At 47.0% G+C, this 20760-nt stretch overlaps 1 protein-coding gene across 3 annotated transcripts in view; it reads left to right on the top strand.

The window, feature by feature from the left end:
- Window positions 1-3599: 3599 nt before the first annotated feature.
- ZYG11B (zyg-11 family member B, cell cycle regulator) overlaps window positions 3600-20760 on the top strand; it is an 86362-nt gene continuing 69201 nt past the window's right edge. Inside the window, exons 1-4 of one of the 3 annotated variants that reach the window (XM_078771253.1) lie at window positions 3600-3902; window positions 4471-4636; window positions 5896-6164; window positions 8270-8545. In XM_078771253.1, coding sequence (XP_078627379.1) covers window positions 3900-3902; window positions 4471-4636; window positions 5896-6164; window positions 8270-8545 — 714 coding nt within the window. In that variant the 5' untranslated portion in view covers window positions 3600-3899. Of the gene's footprint in view, window positions 3903-4235; window positions 4335-4470; window positions 4637-5895; window positions 6165-8269; window positions 8546-20760 lie in introns of those variants that run through there. The other 2 variants (XM_078771254.1, XM_078771252.1) reach the window with 2 other exon arrangements.

Below are 20760 nucleotides of genomic sequence, written 5' to 3'. Positions count from 1 at the left end.
TCGGCCGCCATACGGGCGAAGTACACACCGAGGTGGACGGCGTTCGCGCCGGACCGGGAGAGGAAATCGGCCACAGCATTGTCCTTGCCCGCGACGTGCCGGATGTCCGTCGTAAATTCGGACACGGCGGAGAGGTGGCGCTGCTGGCGGGCCGACCACGGCTCTGCAACCTTGGCTATGGTGAAGACCAGGGGTTTGTGGTCCACAAACGCCGTGAACGGGCGGCCCTCTAAAAGATGGTGGAAGTGGCGAACGGCCAGGTAAAGGCCGAGGAGCTCGCGGTCGAAAGCGCTATACTTGCGCTCATTAAGGCGAAGCTGCCGGCTGAAGAAGGCCAGCGGTTGCCAAGCCCCGTTCACCCACTGTTCATGCACGGCGCCCACCGCATCGGCGGAAGCGTCCGTGGTGAGGGCGATGGGTGCGTCGAGCGCCGGGTGCCCCGGCATGGTCACGTTGGCAAGGGCCAGCTTAGCGCCCGTGAACGCCTCGTCCATCTCTTTGGTCCAGGCGACGTCGTGCTTGGCCGGCTTGCCCCGGAGGGCTTCATACAGGGGGCGCATGAGTTGGGCGGCACGAGGCACGAACCGGTGGTCGAAATTTACCATCCCCAAAAATTCCTGTAGGGCCTTGATGGAGCGGGGGCGCGGGAAACTTGTGACTGCCTCCACCTTTGTAGGCAGCAGGACGGCCCCGCGCTTCGTGATGCGGTGCCCCAGGAAGTCGACGGCCGTTACGCCAAACTGGCATTTCGCCGGGTTGATGATGAGGCCGTGCTGGCCGAGGCGCTCAAAAAGCGTGCGCAGGCGGATGAGGTGCTCCGCCCGGGAAGTGCTGGCAACGAGAATGTCATCCAAGTAGACGAAAAGGAAGGTGAGGTCGCGCAGCATGCTATGCATCAGCCGCTGGAAGGCCTGGGCCGCGTTCTTAAGGCCGAACGGCATGCGAAGGAACTCGAAGAGGCCAAAAGGTGTAATTACCACCGTCTTCGGCACGTCGGCCGGCCGGACGGGTACCTGGTGGTAGCCCCGAATGAGGTCGACCTTGGAAAAGATCACCCGCCCCGCCAAACGGGCGGAAAAGTCCTGTATGTGTGGTATCGGGTACTGGTCGGGGGTGGTGGCGTCGTTGTGGCGGCGGTAATCGCCGCATGGTCGCCATCCGCCACCCGGTTTGGGCACGATGTGCAGGGGCGAGGGCCACGTGCTATTCGAGCGCCGCACAATGCCCAATCGCTCCAGCGCGTCGAATTCCGCCTTCGCCACGGCGAGTTTGGTCGGGTCGAGGCGACGAGCCCTGGCGTAGACACTAGACAGGTGGACCGGTGGTCGGGATGTGGTGTTCGACGCCGTGTTTGACGGCGACGGCCAAAAATGTTGGCTGCGTGAGGGCGGGAAACTCGGCGAGCAGGCGGGAGCGTGCAGGTTAGCTTGGTTGGTGCGGAGCCGCTCAATGAGCAAGCGAGCGAGCTGAAGGTCTCCACGTTGATGAGCCAACGCTGTTTGACGTCCACCAAAAGCCCATGCGCGCACAGAAAATCTGCACCCAGCAAGGCCATGGGCACGTTCGCCGTGATGAGGTCCCACCTGAAGCGCTGGCCCCCGAAGCAGAGTGCGACGCTGCGCGAACCGAAGGTGCGGATGGAGAAGCCGTTTGCGGCGACCAAGGCGGGGGCCGCAAAGCGCAGCCTGTTTGGCCTGCACCGAGGCGGGTATCACGCTCAGCTGAGCGCCAGTGTCACACAAAAAACGCCGCCCGGACGCTGTGTCCGTGATAAACAGAAGGCTGCCTGAATGGCCGACGCTCATGGCAGGCAGCGAGCGCCGGCCTGGTCGTTTCCCGACCTGCCAAAAGTGCACGGTGGGCGGCACGTTCTGGCCTTCTGCCTGAACCTGGCGTGGTAGTAGCACATGGTCCGCTCTGGTGGAGGCTCCGGCGGTCGCGTCGGGTTCGGTCGACGGGGCGTCGCGGCGGCCGCTGCCGCCAGTGGCGCTGACTCAGCCGGTGGTGGCGCCGGTCGTGGAACGGGCGTTGCCTCGGTCGGCCCAGGGTTCCAGGCGGCCGCTCCGACGTGTCGCCTGGCCGAGAAAAATTTATCGGCCTCCTTGGCCAGGGCGTGAGGGTCCGTGATGGGCGAGTTAGCCAAAGCTAACCGTACCTGCCCGGGTAGCTGCCGGAGGAACAGCTCGCGGAAGAGGAAATCCGGGCTGTGGTCGCCGAGTAGAGCCAGCATGTGGTCCATGTGCTCGGATGGATGGGCCTCACCCAGCTCCGGGAGGTCGAGCAGTTGTCGCGCGCGTTCGGTCTCCGTGAGTCCAAACGCACCGAGGAGTAGGCCTTTGAGGGCGTCGTATTTGTCGGCGTTCGGGGGGTTCTGTAGGAAGCTCAGGACCCGGGCAGCAGTGGAGGCGTTGAGCGCGGAGACCACATGGTGGTAGCGCGTCGTGTCCTCCGTGATGTTCCGCAGGGCGAAGAGAGAATCTGCCTGGGTGAACCAGACGGCTGCGTGTGATTCCCAGAAGCCAGGGAGCTTCAAAGCTACAGATGACTCCATCGCCGTGTTCTCGAAAAGGGGTCACCAATTGTGGAGCGATGCTCGCACGATAAAGCCGGACAAAATGGACGACACCAGGAACGAAGTTTCACTGAGCTATTTATTCTGGCTCAACTCGAAAGAACTCAAAAGCACTGAATAGCCCGTTAACACGGGCGGCAATTTATATGAAAAGTTGACCACACAAAAGCCACGCATCTCAGGCGGGGCGTGGTATGCAAATAAGTCAGCCACACCTCTCAACAGGGCGTGGTATGCAAATCGAGAGTCCGCCCGGGCAAGGCAAGTCCGGACACGTCCGGGCGAGTCCGGGCAAGTAACCGCCAGCCGGTTACGTCATCGGCCGGGGCAAGGTGAATGTGTCATGCTTCCGGTAACCGCTACAATATAATATATATAATATATTATATATATATATATATATATATATATATATATATATATATATATATATATATAATTTTCTTTCATCATGAGCTTTTTAAATTTCAATCTCGCGTTAATATTTAATACACAACAAAACTTATTACACTGTGACGTCATGCCAGGAAATCACATGACGTTTCCTGGATGACATCATGCTCTCTTAGAAACCTCCCCTTTAATTATCCACCTGGTGATTCCTCCAGGAAAAAAAAATAATTCAACTCTAAATATAACGAGGCAATCACTACATGTAGTAACTTATTACTGGTTGAAAAATAGTTAAACTGATTTATTTGTTTAAATTCCACTTATTAATTGAGCGAAAACGGATGACAGGACAGTGCTGATGAAGGATATAATTCGTTTACAGTTTTACGTGGCTCTGTAGTTTCCACCAACGAAATCATTCAACTTCATTAACATAAATATTCAAAGTATTTAATAAGTCCTAGTAGTGACAACAACAATTCACGATGTTTACTGGAATTGGCGTGACTCAATTTGGATTTGACTTTTTGAATAATCTGTCGCCTTCAGGGCGGCAGTCCTCGGCTTCGAGACGAGTACAGATACATACATCCGCCCCTAAGGCGTTTGTTTCCTGAAAGATATTCCCCCCGGGTGCCGGGTGGCCGGACGGCCGAAGCAGGCGCTTTGGCGCCGCTTTTGGCGTCAAAACAACGGTCGCGTAAAAATAAAATTTAATGTGTAACAAGTACATGAACCTAAGGAAAAAATATCTTGGAACTGTCCATTCAAATTAGTGTGGAAATTTTCGTGGCAAGTGCACAGCAGTTGTTGGTGCACTCCAGATTTACGTTGTACCTTCTTCAGTTCAGAGGGCAGAACGAGTCGAGTGTCGGTGCTTGAGGCGCTTCTCCAGCACCTCTAGGCCGCGATTTGCTGCTCCCTCCGAATCATCATGGCAAGTGTTCTGTCTACTTTTTAATGCTGACATTTCCAACGATTGGATGAAGGACGATGTGGGAGATTAAGTTAATGTGACGAGCGGAAAGGATAGTGTATTGGAAGTGTGATGCAGGCAGGTGATGATGCCATAAGGCATAAGGGAAGTAGAGACTGGGTGGTCGTGATGATGTGATGTAGGAGGTGGGGGTTGCTGGGGGTGATGAGACTTGGGAGAGTGACGTAATGGCTAATGGCTAATGCGTGCTGTGGAACTGGAAGACGAAGGTAATGTGATGATGCCGGAAGTGGAGGATGATGTTGAGGAGGTGTTGCGGGTTGAAGGTATTGACGTCATGCAGGTGGTGGTTCGTGTGCAGCATCTGACTGCTTGGCTACATCATTTCCTGGAGGTGCTGCTGTGCCTTTGATGCAGTGCCCCCTATTACCAGTAATGAGGGTGACGTGGGATTTGTGAGGGCAAAATGACTCGTTGATGTGGGAGGTAGAGCCTCGTTGCGAAGAGGTGATGCTGTAAATTAATGTTGTTTTCATGATGACTGTTTTTTTTCCTCCCCTGATTGTAGGAGGAGGGCACAGCATACTCGTTGGTGGACGTCTGCCTGGACTATTTATGTACCAACTTGGAGTTATACTGCTGGATGGGGTTGGATGGTTCTCTTACTTTAGTCGACCCTCCCATATTTCCTCAAGAGCTCGCAGAGCGACTGCTGCGGAAACTTGCCCTTGCAGGTGCATTGGATGCAAAAAAAACTAGACACAAACAGTCGTACCCTTGTTAAGATTCATCCTTTGTGAAATGAACCCTTTCGACATAATCCTGTACAGCTGTACTACTGACATCACCTTCACTTATGACAGAAGACCATTCATTGGTCAGTTGTTTGATAAGGTTGAAATTTTAATCTTGCCCTTTGAAGTTGCCTTCGGATTAACTTCAACATTGACACAAAAACAGCCAGGGAATGACCAATAGCTGAAAGAGTCAATGTAGGACAGGTAGCATTGGACTCAGGACAGGTGATATCTGACTTATTCTATGATTAGTTGGATGAGAACTGTAGTAGATATAGTATATCTAGACTTTCAAAAAACATTTGATAAGGTATCATATAATATGCTGTTAGCTAAGGTGAGAGCTTGTGGAGTTATTGGAGAGTAGAAAACTGGAACAGGGCCTCAATATTAACTTTCTTTTTCCAGTCGATTCATCGGACAGTTAAGTTTTAGATTTTACCTCTCCCGTCAACCCCTTGCACCTTTCCAACTATTTGTGGCACTACTGGATGGGTCGCGCTTTCCAATAATTTAATTTTCAGACCTCAAACCTAGCCCCACCAGGCCAACCTAAACCGGATCTTCTAACACGGACTCGTAAATCGAGAAAAATTAACATTCATTAAAACACTCTTCACACGGGTAAATTGACGAGTGGGAGCTGCGGATATAATGTCGGGGAAATATTTCTAGTAGCAAGGGATATGCGGCCGGAGTGAGGTGTGGGAGGAGGGGTTAGCGTGTGGGGTGGTGGGAGGGGAGAGGGGGTTTGAGGTGAGGGGTGGTGGGAGGAGGGTTTGGGGAACGCCAATTACTCTACCTTTTGATTAAATCCGTCAGCGAAACAACGGGTGCTTTTGCTAGTGTGTGTGTGTGTGTGTATATATATATATATATATATATATATATATATATACTGTATGTATATAATATATATATATATATATATATATATATATATATATATGTGTGTGTGTGTGTGTGTGTGTGTGTGTGTGTGTGTGTGTGTGTGTGTGTGTGTGTGTGTGTGTGTGTGTGTGTGTGTGTGTGTGTGTGTGTGTATATGTATATATGTATGACTTTTTAAATTTATTCTTTTATTTTCATTTACAAAAGTGAATAAATGCTCTCAACATTTTTTCTGTAAATTCTTCATGTTTTTGTTGCAAAAATAACTCAAAAGTCCATCATGTCATCTCACTCGATCTCCGTAGGTCTTTTGACAGACAAGACGGTGAATATATTCCGAAATTCCCGGTGTCTGCGCCTTCGCCGTGCATGTGTTCGCCGTGCACGCCTCTCTGCCGTCGCATTTCGTCGTGCGCTGGCTGGCCAGCGTCTGGTGGAATTAGATGCACGAGGCGTAAATGCAGACTTAACGGTGGCTGATATGGTTGGAGCGCTTAGTGGTGCGGGTCCACCCGAATTAACGATGCTGTCATCACCACCTCTTGCTGCTGCCACTGTTGCTGCTTACAATACGGTAATTATACATTCCTCCTACATTAACCTCTCTTGTAAGGTTCTAGTTGTCTAGGCTACTGGTAGTAGCATCATCGATTTGAGATACTTCCTCAATTTACAGCTTTCTAAAACAAAAAAGTTTTGGAACAGAAAATACGATTCGCCTTCAACTCTGCTGTTGTTTCCTTCATCTCTCTACTGTTCCTTTTGTCTGGTTGTGTCCTGATCCGTCCAGTGTACTACTACTAGCTCTTCCACAAGTCTCGACTATGTCTACAAAAAAATGCTGTAGTTTTGTCAGTTATATTTGTGAATAATGTCCATCTGGCATGGCTGTACCTATATCCTGATGGTGATGCCATTTTCATGATGATATGACACAAGTCGACAAGCTCAAGTTTCTATTGGAGTAGCTTGAGAACCGTTACTGAAAAACCTTGGGCCAAAAAATCCGTGCAATCTAAATCTCCAACGAAACCTTTTTTTTTTTGCCTCACCTGGAACGAAGTTCAGGGGAGCTTATGCGATGGCGCGTCATCAATCCGTTTGTCCATCCGTAAACACTTGAAACCTCTTCTCCGAAATCGCTGATGGGACAGCAAACAAATTTGGCACAAATGATATTTGTTGTGTCGTGACTAAAGTTTGTTTACGTGGGTCAAAGTGGGTCCAGGTTTGACCTCTCCCCCTTCCCCCCCCCCCCTCCCCCCTCTCCCCCTCCCCCCCCCCCCAAATAGATATTTGCTTAAATCTCTGAAATTACACACAAGATTTCAATGAAACTTGACCACAACATTCATCACCCGTGATGTACCAAAGTTTGTTCACGGCATTAAAAAAAAAATCGAGATAGAAGCACAAAGATATCAATGGGGCAGATTTTTTTAAATGCCGTTAACAAACTTCGGTACAGCACGGGTGGTGAAGGTAGTGGTCAAGTTTCATCAAAATTGTGTGTGTAGTTTTAGAAAAGAAAGCAAATACCTATTTTGGTGTGGTCAAACCTGGACCCACTTTAACCCCCCTTAGACAGACTCCCTTAGCCTTTGATTTTCTTAGTGCTGTGAACGGTCGGACTGATGGACCGACGGACGGACAACGCGCCATCGCATAACCTCGACTGAACTTCGTTCCAGGTGAGCTAAAAATTAACCCTGTCCTTCTGCATATTTTCACAAACTTTGGTCCCGGCGAGGTCAAGAAATAGAAACTCGAGCCAATCCGAACACATGTTTGTAATGTCGGCACCTTAGGGGAGGGTTACAAATAACATTTTGCATCATGTAGGTGAAGTCCATGATCAGTTTATATTACCACGATGAATTGTAAACCACTCAAGGGATTTTTGCCAAACTTTGTACAAAGGTGTATTATGATGCAAAAAGATTAACATAAATTATGCATGAAGTATTATGTTATATTATGTATTATGATGCATAAAGATGAACCGATTCGATTTTGGGTTCAAAAGGTCAAAAGCCATGTGATATTTAGCTGAAAGTAGCAGATTTCCATTACCACAATAACTTGTGAACCACTTAAGGGATTTTGACCAGGCTTGGCATAACTATGGACTGTAATATACATATTAACTGATTAAATTTTGGGTTCAAATTTGTCAAAGGCTGAAGGTCAAGTGTCTTTTAATTGAAAATCTGTGTCACTGCAATAACTTATGAACCACTCAAGACATTGAAATCATACTTGACAATCATATGGACTGAAATACAAAGATGAACTGGTTCAATTTTGGATTGAACAGGCCAAAGGTAAAAGGTCATTTGCCCTTTTAAAATCATTTTGCAGATCATAACTTGAGTTAGAAGCATCTGATGTTTGTCTCCCTTCTGCTTGTCTGTCTTCTTTATCTGTCGCCTCTCTCTCTCTCTTTCTCTGTTTCTGTCTCTCTCTCTCTCTCTTTATCTGTCTTTATCTGTCTTCTCTCCTGCCCTCCCCCACCCCCTCTCCCTCTCCTCTCCTCTCTTCTCCTATCTCTACTCTCTCTCTCTCACTCCATATCTCTCATTCTCTCTCTCTCTCTCACTCCGTATCTCAATCACCTTGCTGATACTACTACTACGTCCACTTTTTGATATCTTTTTTTATACCATTCCTCTTGAACAGACTCTGGAGCGCCTGGCTGTCGATGGCATGACGCTGTCATTGGAAGAGCCCACCGAGCGCTGTTTGGGCCGCCTGCTTGCACTACGCTGCTTAAGTGTGCGTGATGCCACTTTCTACACCGAAGACCTACGAGAAGTTTCTGGCCTGCCATGCTTGGAAACTCTTGATATTTCCAATACATCTGTGACAGACATTTCCCCTCTTCGTGCCTGCCGTCAACGTCTCAGATGTCTCACTATGTATCATCTCAAGCGTCTAAAAATGACAACAACACAGGTGAAATTTATCGTGCGAGGATAGTAGGTTGCACAAAAGTCATTTGGAAGGACTTACGAGCAGTAATGCTTATACCTGAAAAGGTTTTCATTCCATGACCAGCTGAATGTATTTTTATAAGTGTCAGAGCGAAATGTGTGCTTTTGTGGAAGAATATGGTTTACTGAAAATAAGCATTATCTCTTGCATCTTGGAGGGAGGAGAGGGATGGAAGGAGGAGTGGATAGAGGGCTTAAGTTGAGAAAAAGGATGATAATTGGGGTGGAAATGGATGACATTAGAATTTAGTTGGAATGAGATATAATGAGACAGGAAGGACGAGGGTTTTCATCACACAGGGGGAGGGAGGAGAGGATCAACATTTACACTGTTTTTACCTCTGCCACCAAAGGTGGATGGAGGTTATATTTTCACCCCTGTGTTTTTGTTACTTGGCAAAAAAAACCAAGTTTTGACAAGTATGTTGCAAACAAACACACACGCAAACCAAGTAACTCCGGTTTGCGTGTGTTTGTGTGTGTGTGTTTGTCTGCCCTCTCCGAGTCTACCCGCTCACTTATACTTGCCTTCAGGTCACAATTATAAACGGATCTTCACGAAATTTCACCAAATGGTAGAGTTCATGGTCCGACAAAATCCTTTTTATTTTTGAGGTCAAAAGGTCAACAACTTTTTCAAATTTCTAAAATCCTCAATTTCCATATGATTGACTTGAAATTTAAATAAGATTTTCATATCAGTGAACTGAATTCAACCAACAACTATTTTTGAGATCAACATAGGCCAAAAGGTCAACATAGGCCAAAGATCAACCACTTTTTCTCAAATTTCTAAAATTCTCAATTTTAATCGGATTGACTTAAAATTTGAACAGGACTTTCATATCAGTGAACTGAATTCAACCACCAAATATTTTTGAGATCAAAATAGTCTAAAAGGTTAATATCGGCCGAAGGTCAACCACTTTCCTGAAATCCCTTAAATCCTCAATTTTCAATCCGATTGACTTAAAATCTGAATAGGATTTTCATGTCAACTAACTGAAACCAACCACCAACTATTTTTTGAGGTCAACATAGGCCAAAAGGTCAACATAGGCCACATTTCTAAAATTGTCAATTTTCATCCGATTAACTTAAAAATTGAAGACGATTTGCATGTCAGGTCACAGAATTCAACCACTAATTAATTTTGAGGTAAAAAGGATGCTCTATTGAGTGCCATTCTACTTTGTTCTGTTTTTCCAAGTGTTGCTCTATGAGTGATATTTTATTTGTCTGTTTGTGAACAAGATATCTCTTAAAGTTGTGGATGGATTCAGACAAAATTTGGCAGGGGGTAGTGTATGTGACAAGGATAAAATGATTAAATTTTGGTGAAGATCTGGATTCGGATCCGGCTAATATAATTTTTAAAGTGATTCTTCACCATTGGGAGATTGGGCCAAAACTGATATATAGGAGGATATCTCAAAAAGTTGTGGACAGATTTGGATGAAACTTGGCGGAGAGGTTGTTTGTGTGAAAAGGACTAATCAATTCGATTTTGGTGAAGATCTGAATATGTATTCGGATACGATAATTATTTAATTTTTAAGCGATTCTTCACCATCGAGAGATCAGGCGAAAAGCGATTATATAACATGATATTTAAAAAGGTTATGAACGAGTAATGACTAAACTTGGTGGATGACTTGGTTAGGTGACAAGAACAAGCTGATTAGATTTTGGTTCAGGTCCGAATCCAGATCCGGCCTATCAGTGGGATAAAAAACAAACTGTTCAGCTTGGTGGAGGTGTGCTCTCTACTGAGTTCCATTCTAGTTTTATCCATTGTATACAAAGACTATTCCTAAGTATGATACATGGGCATGAAGGGTTGTAACAAAAGGAAGTACCCACTCAATACCCACTATTTAATGCCTTCTTCTGATACATTTCTTTATTCTTGAGACATTGCTTTTTTGTTGTTGATCTTTCAAGAGTTGTCTCTGTTATCATCTGATATCTTGTGATAATATGGTGAGGCCAATGGCCTCGTATCTTAACTGTATAATGTTTACATCGTTTTGACTTGTACAAGATAAAATGTGGAGTGACTCGGCCTCGTAAGCCTATACGGTTTGTATTTTTAAAATTCTCGTAGGAACAACAGCGTATACCCTTTTATCTTTGTCCATGATATTTTAATTGTTGCAGTATTTAATGTTTGGAAGTCATAAATATATTCTAACTAGCGAAGCCTACCCATCGCTTCGCTGATGGACTAATTAGTCATCCTGTTTGCCGAAATACATTTAACCATCCGAAGAGTGCTTTAACGTCAGCGTTGCCCAGGTAAAAAAAGAAAAGAAGGGAATTGTAATACCCTGTGCCACCACCACCAGGTGGCACGGTACACATTTACAAAGAAAATTGATGTCCTCCCTGACTTTCCTCCCCCTGCCCCCCCCCTCCCCCCCCCCCCCCTCACCCCTTCGTGGGACTGCGGCCACATAGCCTGTGTTACCATCCACACAGTTTGGAGTTTGTAACTTTTCAAAGATGTGGCCATGCATAGAACAGAGAGAGAGAGAGAGAGAGAGATAGATAGATACATAGATAGATAGATATACATAGAGATAGATATATAGAGAGATATATATAGAGAGATATATATAGAGAGATATATATATAGAGAGATATATATAGAGAGATATATATAGAGAGATATATATAGAGAGATATATATAGAGAGATATATACACAAAGAATTAAGTTAAGCACCCCTACACAAAGAATTAAGTTAAGCACCCCCTAATCCTGTCCTGAACCTGAACCCCCTCGAGCACGTTTGGGACATGTTGGGACGACAAATTGCGAAGATGGTCCCTCCAATAGCCAATCTGGATGAATTGGAACGTGCATTACATCGGGAATGGAGCAACCTGCCACAGCAACGCATACGACGGCTTACAGGGTCTATGAGACGTAGGGTTGAGTCAGTGATCCGATCACGTGGGTCCTACACACGTTATTGACGCAAAGATCGCTAGAGGTCTTCTCAGAACAATGACTGTACGTTAGAAAACATAAACGTCATCCACACTGTCCGTGATGGACCTATAGCTCCATACTTAAATTGAGGTGAAAATATGCCTAAAATTCCCAAAAAATTTCACCTTAAATTATTCAGAATAAAATATTGAAAACGGCATGATTGTTATGTTTTTATGTGACCATAATATCACTTCTCCAGAAAATATAGCAATATCATGGGTATATTACACTGTTTTGACGACAACAAACTTGTAATGTGCGAGGTTGTAAAAAAACGGGGGGGGTGCTTAACTTAATTCTTTGTGTATATATAGAGAGATATATATATAGAGATATATATATAGAGAGATATATATTGTTACAGACGTGGCTTGGATGTTATTTACCGAGCGGTTTTATGGTATGACCACGTCTGCACAAGTTACCCGATTGTGCCCGAACGTTGACTAGTCGCGTTACGCTGGCTCAATAAGAAAAAGAAGACACCCGGCTGGATTACAATAACACAATACGACACCAAGGGTTCAGTTCTCAAGACCTCCGGAGGAGATTATATTCGTACGGAAAGGTCAGATTACAGGGGCTAGAGTTATAATCACAGAAAGACAGGCACTTAGACACACTCTTATATTAACCCCGGACAGACGACAGACACACGGGACAAAATGCTGACTCACACGGGGGTTGATGAAAAGGACAGCGGGTATCGATGGCTCAAGGTGCACTCTTGGCTCAAGGCAGAATCGACTCGGTCCGGTCCAGAGATGCGGGGAGGTATCGTCGCGCTGGGGGTGGCGGTGGCTTCTCTCTCCAGTCTCCAAGCTGAGGCGCATCTGACGTCACGTCCGGCAAGCGGCTGCGTATATCCGGCGGGGAGTGACACGCCCTCGGCTCGTTAGCTCCGCCTCGTGGAATCGGCACGTTGCTTCTCATTGGGTGCGTGCGGGGGGGGTTACTGGCTCCGCCCCTGACGAGGAGCTGACAGCCAGCCCCTTCGGGGTAACCCCGTGGAGCGCATGGTCTGGAGCTAATCGAGCCGGTGTGAGGACGCATCCTCCCCCGCTCCGCCGCCATCTCCTCTGTTGTTGTTGTAATTGTTGTTGTAGTTGTTGTTATTGTTGTTGTTTGGGGAAGAAGATGGGAGGAGGTATGGGAAAGGTCCTAAACTCACTACTGATGCCATATAATCACATTCTGGTGCAACGAAGAGTCATAATTAATGGAAACGAGGCCTTAACTGACATAGATTAAGAATAACTAGGAAGATGTCCGAAAGTTGGCTACGTGTGGTGCGGTGGACCTGGGCACGACATTCAATGGGGGGATAAGGGGAAGGTCGGCTCTACTGATTGTTATTTACATGCAATGGGACTAGGGAATGGGGGATCGGGGAAAGTTGGGGAGTATTGGAGAAAATAGGGGAATATTTACAAGCGGATATGGAGGCCAAATTCCATATTCGCAACATTGCACCCTTCTCTACCCTCGGGGCGTCCCGACCCGATAAATTTTTACCTACTTTAGTGTGGCACGCAATGTAGTTCCCTCTACTATTAACTCTACCCTGAGTGCGACAGTTTTACAGATATTCACAAATGAGTAAATATGTCCCCCTGCGACGTTGCACCCTTCTCCTCACAGAAACACACCCACAGGATAACCGAATCCGGAAAGAATTCTCAAACTAAACATACAGCCGGTAGGGAGCATTATTTACACGACTACGCTGCTATTTACACTACGATCCAGGACCTGTTTTTGGAGGAACACATGCAGATGTTATGCATAGAGAGAGCGCGCTTGCCAACATCGATACACCAACCCACGAGTGCTCTGTGGCCGACGGCCTTTAATAACGTGCAGAGCACCCTTTCCCAGCATCAAAAGCACCACCCTACCACACAGTCAGCACCATCCGGTGCAGTCACCATTGTTCCTTGGAATAAAAATAAATTCGACAACCCCTAACCCTGCAGGTGTCTCTTGCTCTTCTTGTGGTGCACTTGGTGTTTAACTAAAAGTGGTTCACCTGTATGGCATAGGTGCCACGTTGACCCATAGGTCCATCCCCGGGTGGTGCTTGGCCGCAAACGAACTGCGGTCCATTGTGGGTGGCCACAAACATTGCGGTCCATATGGTGTACCGATCCAGGCAGCGAACAGCGAAAGTGCAGGCCCACAACTGCGTCGCCAGCACCTCTCTCTCCTCTCTCTCTACCCCAAAGCCAGATCCTCGGAGGTGGGAGACAACAGAAGAAACAAGTGAGTAAGGTGGTAAGGGCGCAAAAGTGCACGCAATATAAGGTAATGCACACTGGGGGCACATGGGAACCAGGTGAGACAGGTACGTTCCTATCGTACGCCCCCCCCCCCACCAGGTAACCTACATGGCCCCTCCGTTACCCCTTACTGTATCCACAAAACACAACACTACCCATAAACATCTACTTTACAAATCAACAAACATCCCTACTGTCTTCCCCGTTCCTCCCATAAACCAAATTCGTCTTCTCTCCCTCCTAACCAATCAAATTTGCCATTTTCGACTCTCATCAAAATTTGCCATCTCCAACTGCACATCAAAATCTGCCATCACCAATTCATCATCAGTCCCTCCTAGGGAGGGAGAGATGGAATCACCCCAATGTCTCATCCACGTCGTGATGCGTCTCACAAATCCACACAGCGATTCATCTCCTGCAACAAAACAAAGAAAACACAGGTGTGGAGTCATCATCATCACCACAGGTAAGTGGCTGCGTATGGTGCGACAGGTTCATTAATCCTAACTATTTCCTAAATGACTTTAACAACTTTACACTACCCGGGGTCTTTCTCCGGCCAAACCATTGGCCCTCTTACACTATGGGTTCTAAAAACCAATTCCCATTGGCCAAACTGTGGTGCTCTTCAATTTGGGGTCTCACTCCCCCGATTCATCTCCCGGTGCCCTCGTACAATTTCTGGGCTGCGACGTGTACCTCTCCCAGTGGGTCTACCCACCTGCACACCTCCACCACTGCAGTTGCCTCCGAGCTTACCTGCTCCTTACCCTAACCTAACTACCAGGGGAAGGCCCTCTGGCTCTCTCCCCACTCCGTGCCCTCTCTGGCACTGGGCTGCCCGATCCACACCCGGGATCCTCAGGCACCCACTCACAACTACCGGCTCCCAGAGCCCACCTGCGGCCTCACCTGGCCGACATCCTCACAGTGGTGGAGTGCCCAACCAACTACACACACTAACAGGCTACACGCCCAGCCATTTCCACAACACTAATGCACCCATTCACAACACCATTCTGCAACCGCACCACAAATGCCAATATCCAACCACAATTTACCTGCACCCTCTACCTAACACTTACACTACCCGCCCCGGGTACTCGTGAAAGGGGTCCACTCTTCCCCCATCCACACCTTCGCACCATGCACACCACTCCGTACCACTCACTCCAACTCTCTCCACACACCTGTACCTGCACACCTGTGCTCTCACACCTGGTGCCACCTGCACCCTTCTCTCCCCAAGCGCATTCGCGCTGATCCACACACTCACTACTCATACACTGCTCCACACACCTGTCCAGTTGCACACCTGTGCAATCACACCTGTTCAATTCTCACAAACACGGCATCATCTCAGCTAACTACTCCCTTCTGAAACTTGCGCTTCCCAGTCGTCCCTTTAAACTATTGCGCTCCCTCGTCATTATCATCCATACTAATCTACCTGCGTCCCCACTACAGGTATCAGTCACTAACTAATCTTAACGTTACCTAATGTCAATCTCTAGATCCCTACACACGATATATCCTAACCCACCCGGGCTAGTTTTCACTGCCATACACCCCATAAACTATTGCTCCTTTGCCCCCCCCCCTGTGAGGGATGGTGGATTTGCCATCCCACCACATCGGGGGTCTCTCACTACCAATTTTGCACATCAAATTTCAACAAATTAAAAATTTGCCAATCACTGCCCATCATCTGCCAATCACTACTGCCAATCCCTTGCCAATCATCAAATTTTGTTTTTCTCTAATTTTGGGTCCAAAACACTAACCTCATCACCCAGTCGACTCACTAATACCTCTCGGTGCGCCAATCCCTGTCCAAAGCCCGGCTTCGTAAAGCCAAGCAATGGATGCTGGTTGTTTTGTGCCAGCGGCTGAATGCGTCCGGCACTCGGTGCAGGGACGGGGGCTTACCCGGGCCGAGATCCCACGCATCACCTCGGCGCGGAGCCATCCAATGTCCCGATCTCGACCTGCCGGCACGTCTCCACAAAACGTGGTCGCCATGACGACCCTTCCTATCCAGCTGCCCGCTCCGCCTAGTGGAGCACGGACGCGGCCGTTCAAAGCGAGGCCCAGCACGCACCGAGGGCCCGATTCGGCTATAAGTCGTTCTAAACTCTACCCCGTCTAACGTCGATGCTTCACCTGGACGCTTACACCCCGCAGCCCGTTCCTTGCTCACACATCCAGCTGTGCCCATGCTCCTCGTACCCTTCCTTACACACCCAGGTACCCTCATTCCACTCACAGCCTTGGTCACACACCTGACCACCGAACACTTTGGCACACATTCGTTGGTCGCACACCTCACCAAAACACCTCTTCGCGCCCCCTCCTCGGTCACCTCCTCTGTGACAATCACAGGTGTGCTCTCATTCGCACACCCAACCACGTGCCTCACCACCAACTCCAGCGTGCATTCCCACTCACGCTCTACCATTCCAGGTGTGCATCCTTCCATCCCAGGTGTACATCCTCGCTCACCTGTCACAACTAACTCACGCTCCATGTCACTCTCACTACTTTCACCTCCATTCTTGACAGCGCACTCACCCTTACTCTTGACAGCGCAGTCTTTCCCCATGCACCTGTCCGTCACACACCTTTCTCGCGCACACTCTCCCGTTACACCCTCTGTAACACTCACCACAGGTGGACACTCTTCCTTACTTCTGACAGCGCACTCTTTCCTCCTGCACCTGTCCGTCACACACCTTCCTCGCGCACACTCTCCCGTTACACCCTCTGTAACACTCACCACAGGTGGCCACTCTTCCTTACTTCTGACAGCGCACTCTTTCCTCATGCACCTGTCCGTCACACACCTTTCTCGCGCACACTCCTGCGCACACTCTCCCGTCACACCCTCTGTAACACTCACCACACCACGCTTCCATGTGCTCCCTCGCATACGCGCTACGACCGACTCACTCTCGCCAGCACACTCACTCCTTGGCACACACTTTTTCCTCACACACCCCAGAGTCGGACTTTCTCGCACACCTCCTTTTTCGCACACCAGACCTGTCGCACACTTCACCAACGGCCTCTCACGAACACCCGGGTCCATCTCGACCCCCAAACTCCTTAAATCCCCTGGCGCATCATACGCACGACCATATTGGTCACCACTTACACCGGGTCCTCTTCCTCTTCGCTTCTCCTCCATCACCTGCGAATCCCTCATCCGGTTAATGAGCACATCACGATCCAAACACAGACTTTGGACCAATTCTTTTATCTCCTCTTTTATTTCTTTCTTATCCCCTCTCCGTCGCTTTTTAATTTCGCTCACCCCCTCTTCCACTTCTTCTAATTTGTGCTTCACTTCTTTTATTCCCCGGTACGTCTCCTCAAGCTCGTCCTCCAAGGCTACCTTGACCGTTTCCATGTGCGTCCTCACCTGCCGGTCCTTCGTCTCCATAACCTCTACCACCTCGTCCAACCTCGTTGTCAGTCCCTCACGTACCATCTGACATTCCCTCTTTGTCGCTATCAAGTCATCTTTTAGTTCTTTCTGTGTCGCCTTTAAACCTCCTAATACCGCAGTGTTCCTTTGAACCTGCTCCACTAACTCCGTTTGTCCCACCGTCAGCTGCTCCACCTCCTGCGTCAGGACCTCTATGCCCCCTTGTAACTTTACAGTCCCCTTTCTCACCTCCTTCTCCATGTGCTCCTTACAGTGCCTCACCTCCTCGCGCACTCCTCCGACCTCCTCACTCACTCCTCTTCTGATCTCTTCTCCCATCACTTGCATCTCCTGCCCAGATGCCACCCTCATCTGCTCCATTTCCTCCCTGTGAGCATCCAGTTTGGCTTCTACCCCCATTCTGACCCCCTCTATCTGCTGCCCCATTTGGTTAACTTCCCTTTCCGCTTGGTCCCTCATGTCCCTCAATTTGCCTTCCATACTGTTTTCTAACCCCTCTAACCCATTTTTCACTCCCTCTATCTGATTCTCCTGGGCAGCCATTCTATTTTCTACCCCCGTTAACCCATGTTTCACCTCTTTTATCCCGTTGTCTAACCCCTCAAAATTATTGTCTAACTTCCCAATTTTCTTGTCTAACTCCTCAAAATTATTGTCTAACTTCTCACCGGTACCCCTCGCTTCGTCCCTCATTACCCCCAATTGCTCACTCCGAGCCCTCGCTTCGTCCCTCATTACCCCCAATTGCTCACTCCAAGCCCTCGCTTCGTCCCTCATTACCCCCATTTGGTTTTCCAATCGCTCACTATTCTTTTCCACAAGGGCCGTCATTTGTATAAAAAAAAGTTCCAATCTTCCCAGCGGCGCTACTTCGGTCGCGGGCACGGTGACCAGCGAGGCGCCATTTTGCGCGCCCGCTTCTTCGTGCGTGACGGCGCTATTTTGCGAACCTGCCGCCCTCACTGCTTCGCTCTCCTCCTGTCCCTCATTTTGGTCCTGGATCGACCCTACCTCACTCTCCTTTACCGGACCCCAGCTGTCTTGATCCGCCATAGCGCGACTTTCAAAATTCGGTTTTTATTTTTTATTTTCGTAAAACAAATTGAAATTTCGCCGTTATAATTTCGCGCGGGAAACGCGCTCCGAATCGATTTTCCCTCCCAAAATTTGGGCCTAACTAATTTAGTCCCGGGTTCGAATCCCACTCCTGACACCAATTGTTACAGACGTGGCTTGGATGTTATTTACCGAGCGGTTTTATGGTATGACCACGTCTGCACAAGTTACCCGATTGTGCCCGAACGTTGACTAGTCGCGTTACGCTGGCTCAATAAGAAAAAGAAGACACCCGGCTGGATTACAATAACACAATACGACACCAAGGGTTCAGTTCTCAAGACCTCCGGAGGAGATTATATTCGTACGGAAAGGTCAGATTACAGGGGCTAGAGTTATAATCACAGAAAGACAGGCACTTAGACACACTCTTATATTAACCCCGGACAGACGACAGACACACGGGACAAAATGCTGACTCACACGGGGGTTGATGAAAAGGACAGCGGGTATCGATGGCTCAAGGTGCACTCTTGGCTCAAGGCAGAATCGACTCGGTCCGGTCCAGAGATGCGGGGAGGTATCGTCGCGCTGGGGGTGGCGGTGGCTTCTCTCTCCGGTCTCCAAGCTGAGGCGCATCTGACGTCACGTCCGGCAAGCGGCTGCGTATATCCGGCGGGGAGTGACACGCCCTCGGCTCGTTAGCTCCGCCTCGTGGAATCGGCACGTTGCTTCTCATTGGGTGCGTGCGGGGGGGGGTTACTGGCTCCGCCCCTGACGAGGAGCTGACAGCCAGCCCCTTCGGGGTAACCCCGTGGAGCGCATGGTCTGGAGCTAATCGAGCCGGTGTGAGGACGCATCCTCCCCCGCTCCGCCGCCATCTCCTCTGTTGTTGTTGTAATTGTTGTTGTAGTTGTTGTTATTGTTGTTGTTTGGGGAAGAAGATGGGAGGAGGTATGGGAAAGGTCCTAAACTCACTACTGATGCCATATAATCACATTCTGGTGCAACGAAGAGTCATAATTAATGGAAACGAGGCCTTAACTGACATAGATTAAGAATAACTAGGAAGATGTCCGAAAGTTGGCTACGTGTGGTGCGGTGGACCTGGGCACGACATTCAATGGGGGGATAAGGGGAAGGTCGGCTCTACTGATTGTTATTTACATGCAATGGGACTAGGGAATGGGGGATCGGGGAAAGTTGGGGAGTATTGGAGAAAATAGGGGAATATTTACAAGCGGATATGGAGGCCAAATTCCATATTCGCAACAATATAGAGAGATATATATAGAGAGATATATATATAGAGATATATATATATATAGAGAGATATATATAGAGAGATATATATAGAGAGATATATATATATAGAGATATATATAGAGAGATATATATAGAGATATATATATAGAGATATATATAGAGAGATATATATAGAGATATATATAGAGAGATATATATAGAGAGATACATATGGAGAGATATATATAGAGAGATATATATAGAGATATATATAGAGATATATATATATATATATATAGAGAGATATATATATAGAGATATATATATAGAGAGAGATATATATCGAGAGATATATATAGAGAGATATATGTAGAGAGATATATGTAGAGAGATATATATACAGAGATATACGTATATACAGAGATATATATGGAGAGATATATATAGAGAGATATATATAGAGAGATATATATAGAGAGATATATGTAGAGAGATATATGTAGAGAGATATATATACAGAGATATACGTATAAACAGAGATATATATGGAGAGATATATATAGAGAGATATATATAGAGAGATATATATATAGAGAGATATATATAGAGAGATATATAGAGAGAGATATATATAGAGAGATATATATATATATAGAGATATATATAGAGAGATATATATAGAGATATATATATAGAGATATATATAGAGAGATATATATAGAGATATATATAGAGAGATATATATAGAGAGATATATATAGAGAGATATATATAGAGATATATATAGATATATATATATATATATATATAGAGAGATATATATATAGAGATATATATATAGAGAGAGATATATATAGAGAGATATATATAGAGAGATATATGTAGAGAGATATATGTAGAGAGATATATATACAGAGATATATATACAGCGATATATATGGAGAGATATATATAGAGAGATATATATAGAGAGATATATATAGAGAGATATATATAGAGAGATATATAGAGAGAGATATATATAGAGAGATATATATAGAGAGATATATATAGAGAGATATATAGAGAGAGATATATGTAGAGAGATATATATAGAGAGATATATATTGTTACAGACACGACTTTGATGTTAAGGTGGGCCGAGCG

This window comes from Myxine glutinosa, chromosome 2 (genome assembly GCF_964187855.1).
Source record: "Myxine glutinosa chromosome 2, kmMyxGlut1.1, whole genome shotgun sequence".
Taxonomy (NCBI): domain Eukaryota; kingdom Metazoa; phylum Chordata; class Myxini; order Myxiniformes; family Myxinidae; genus Myxine; species Myxine glutinosa.
Note: the sequence above shows the minus strand (reverse complement) of the source record. Positions and strands in the feature narration are given on the sequence as shown.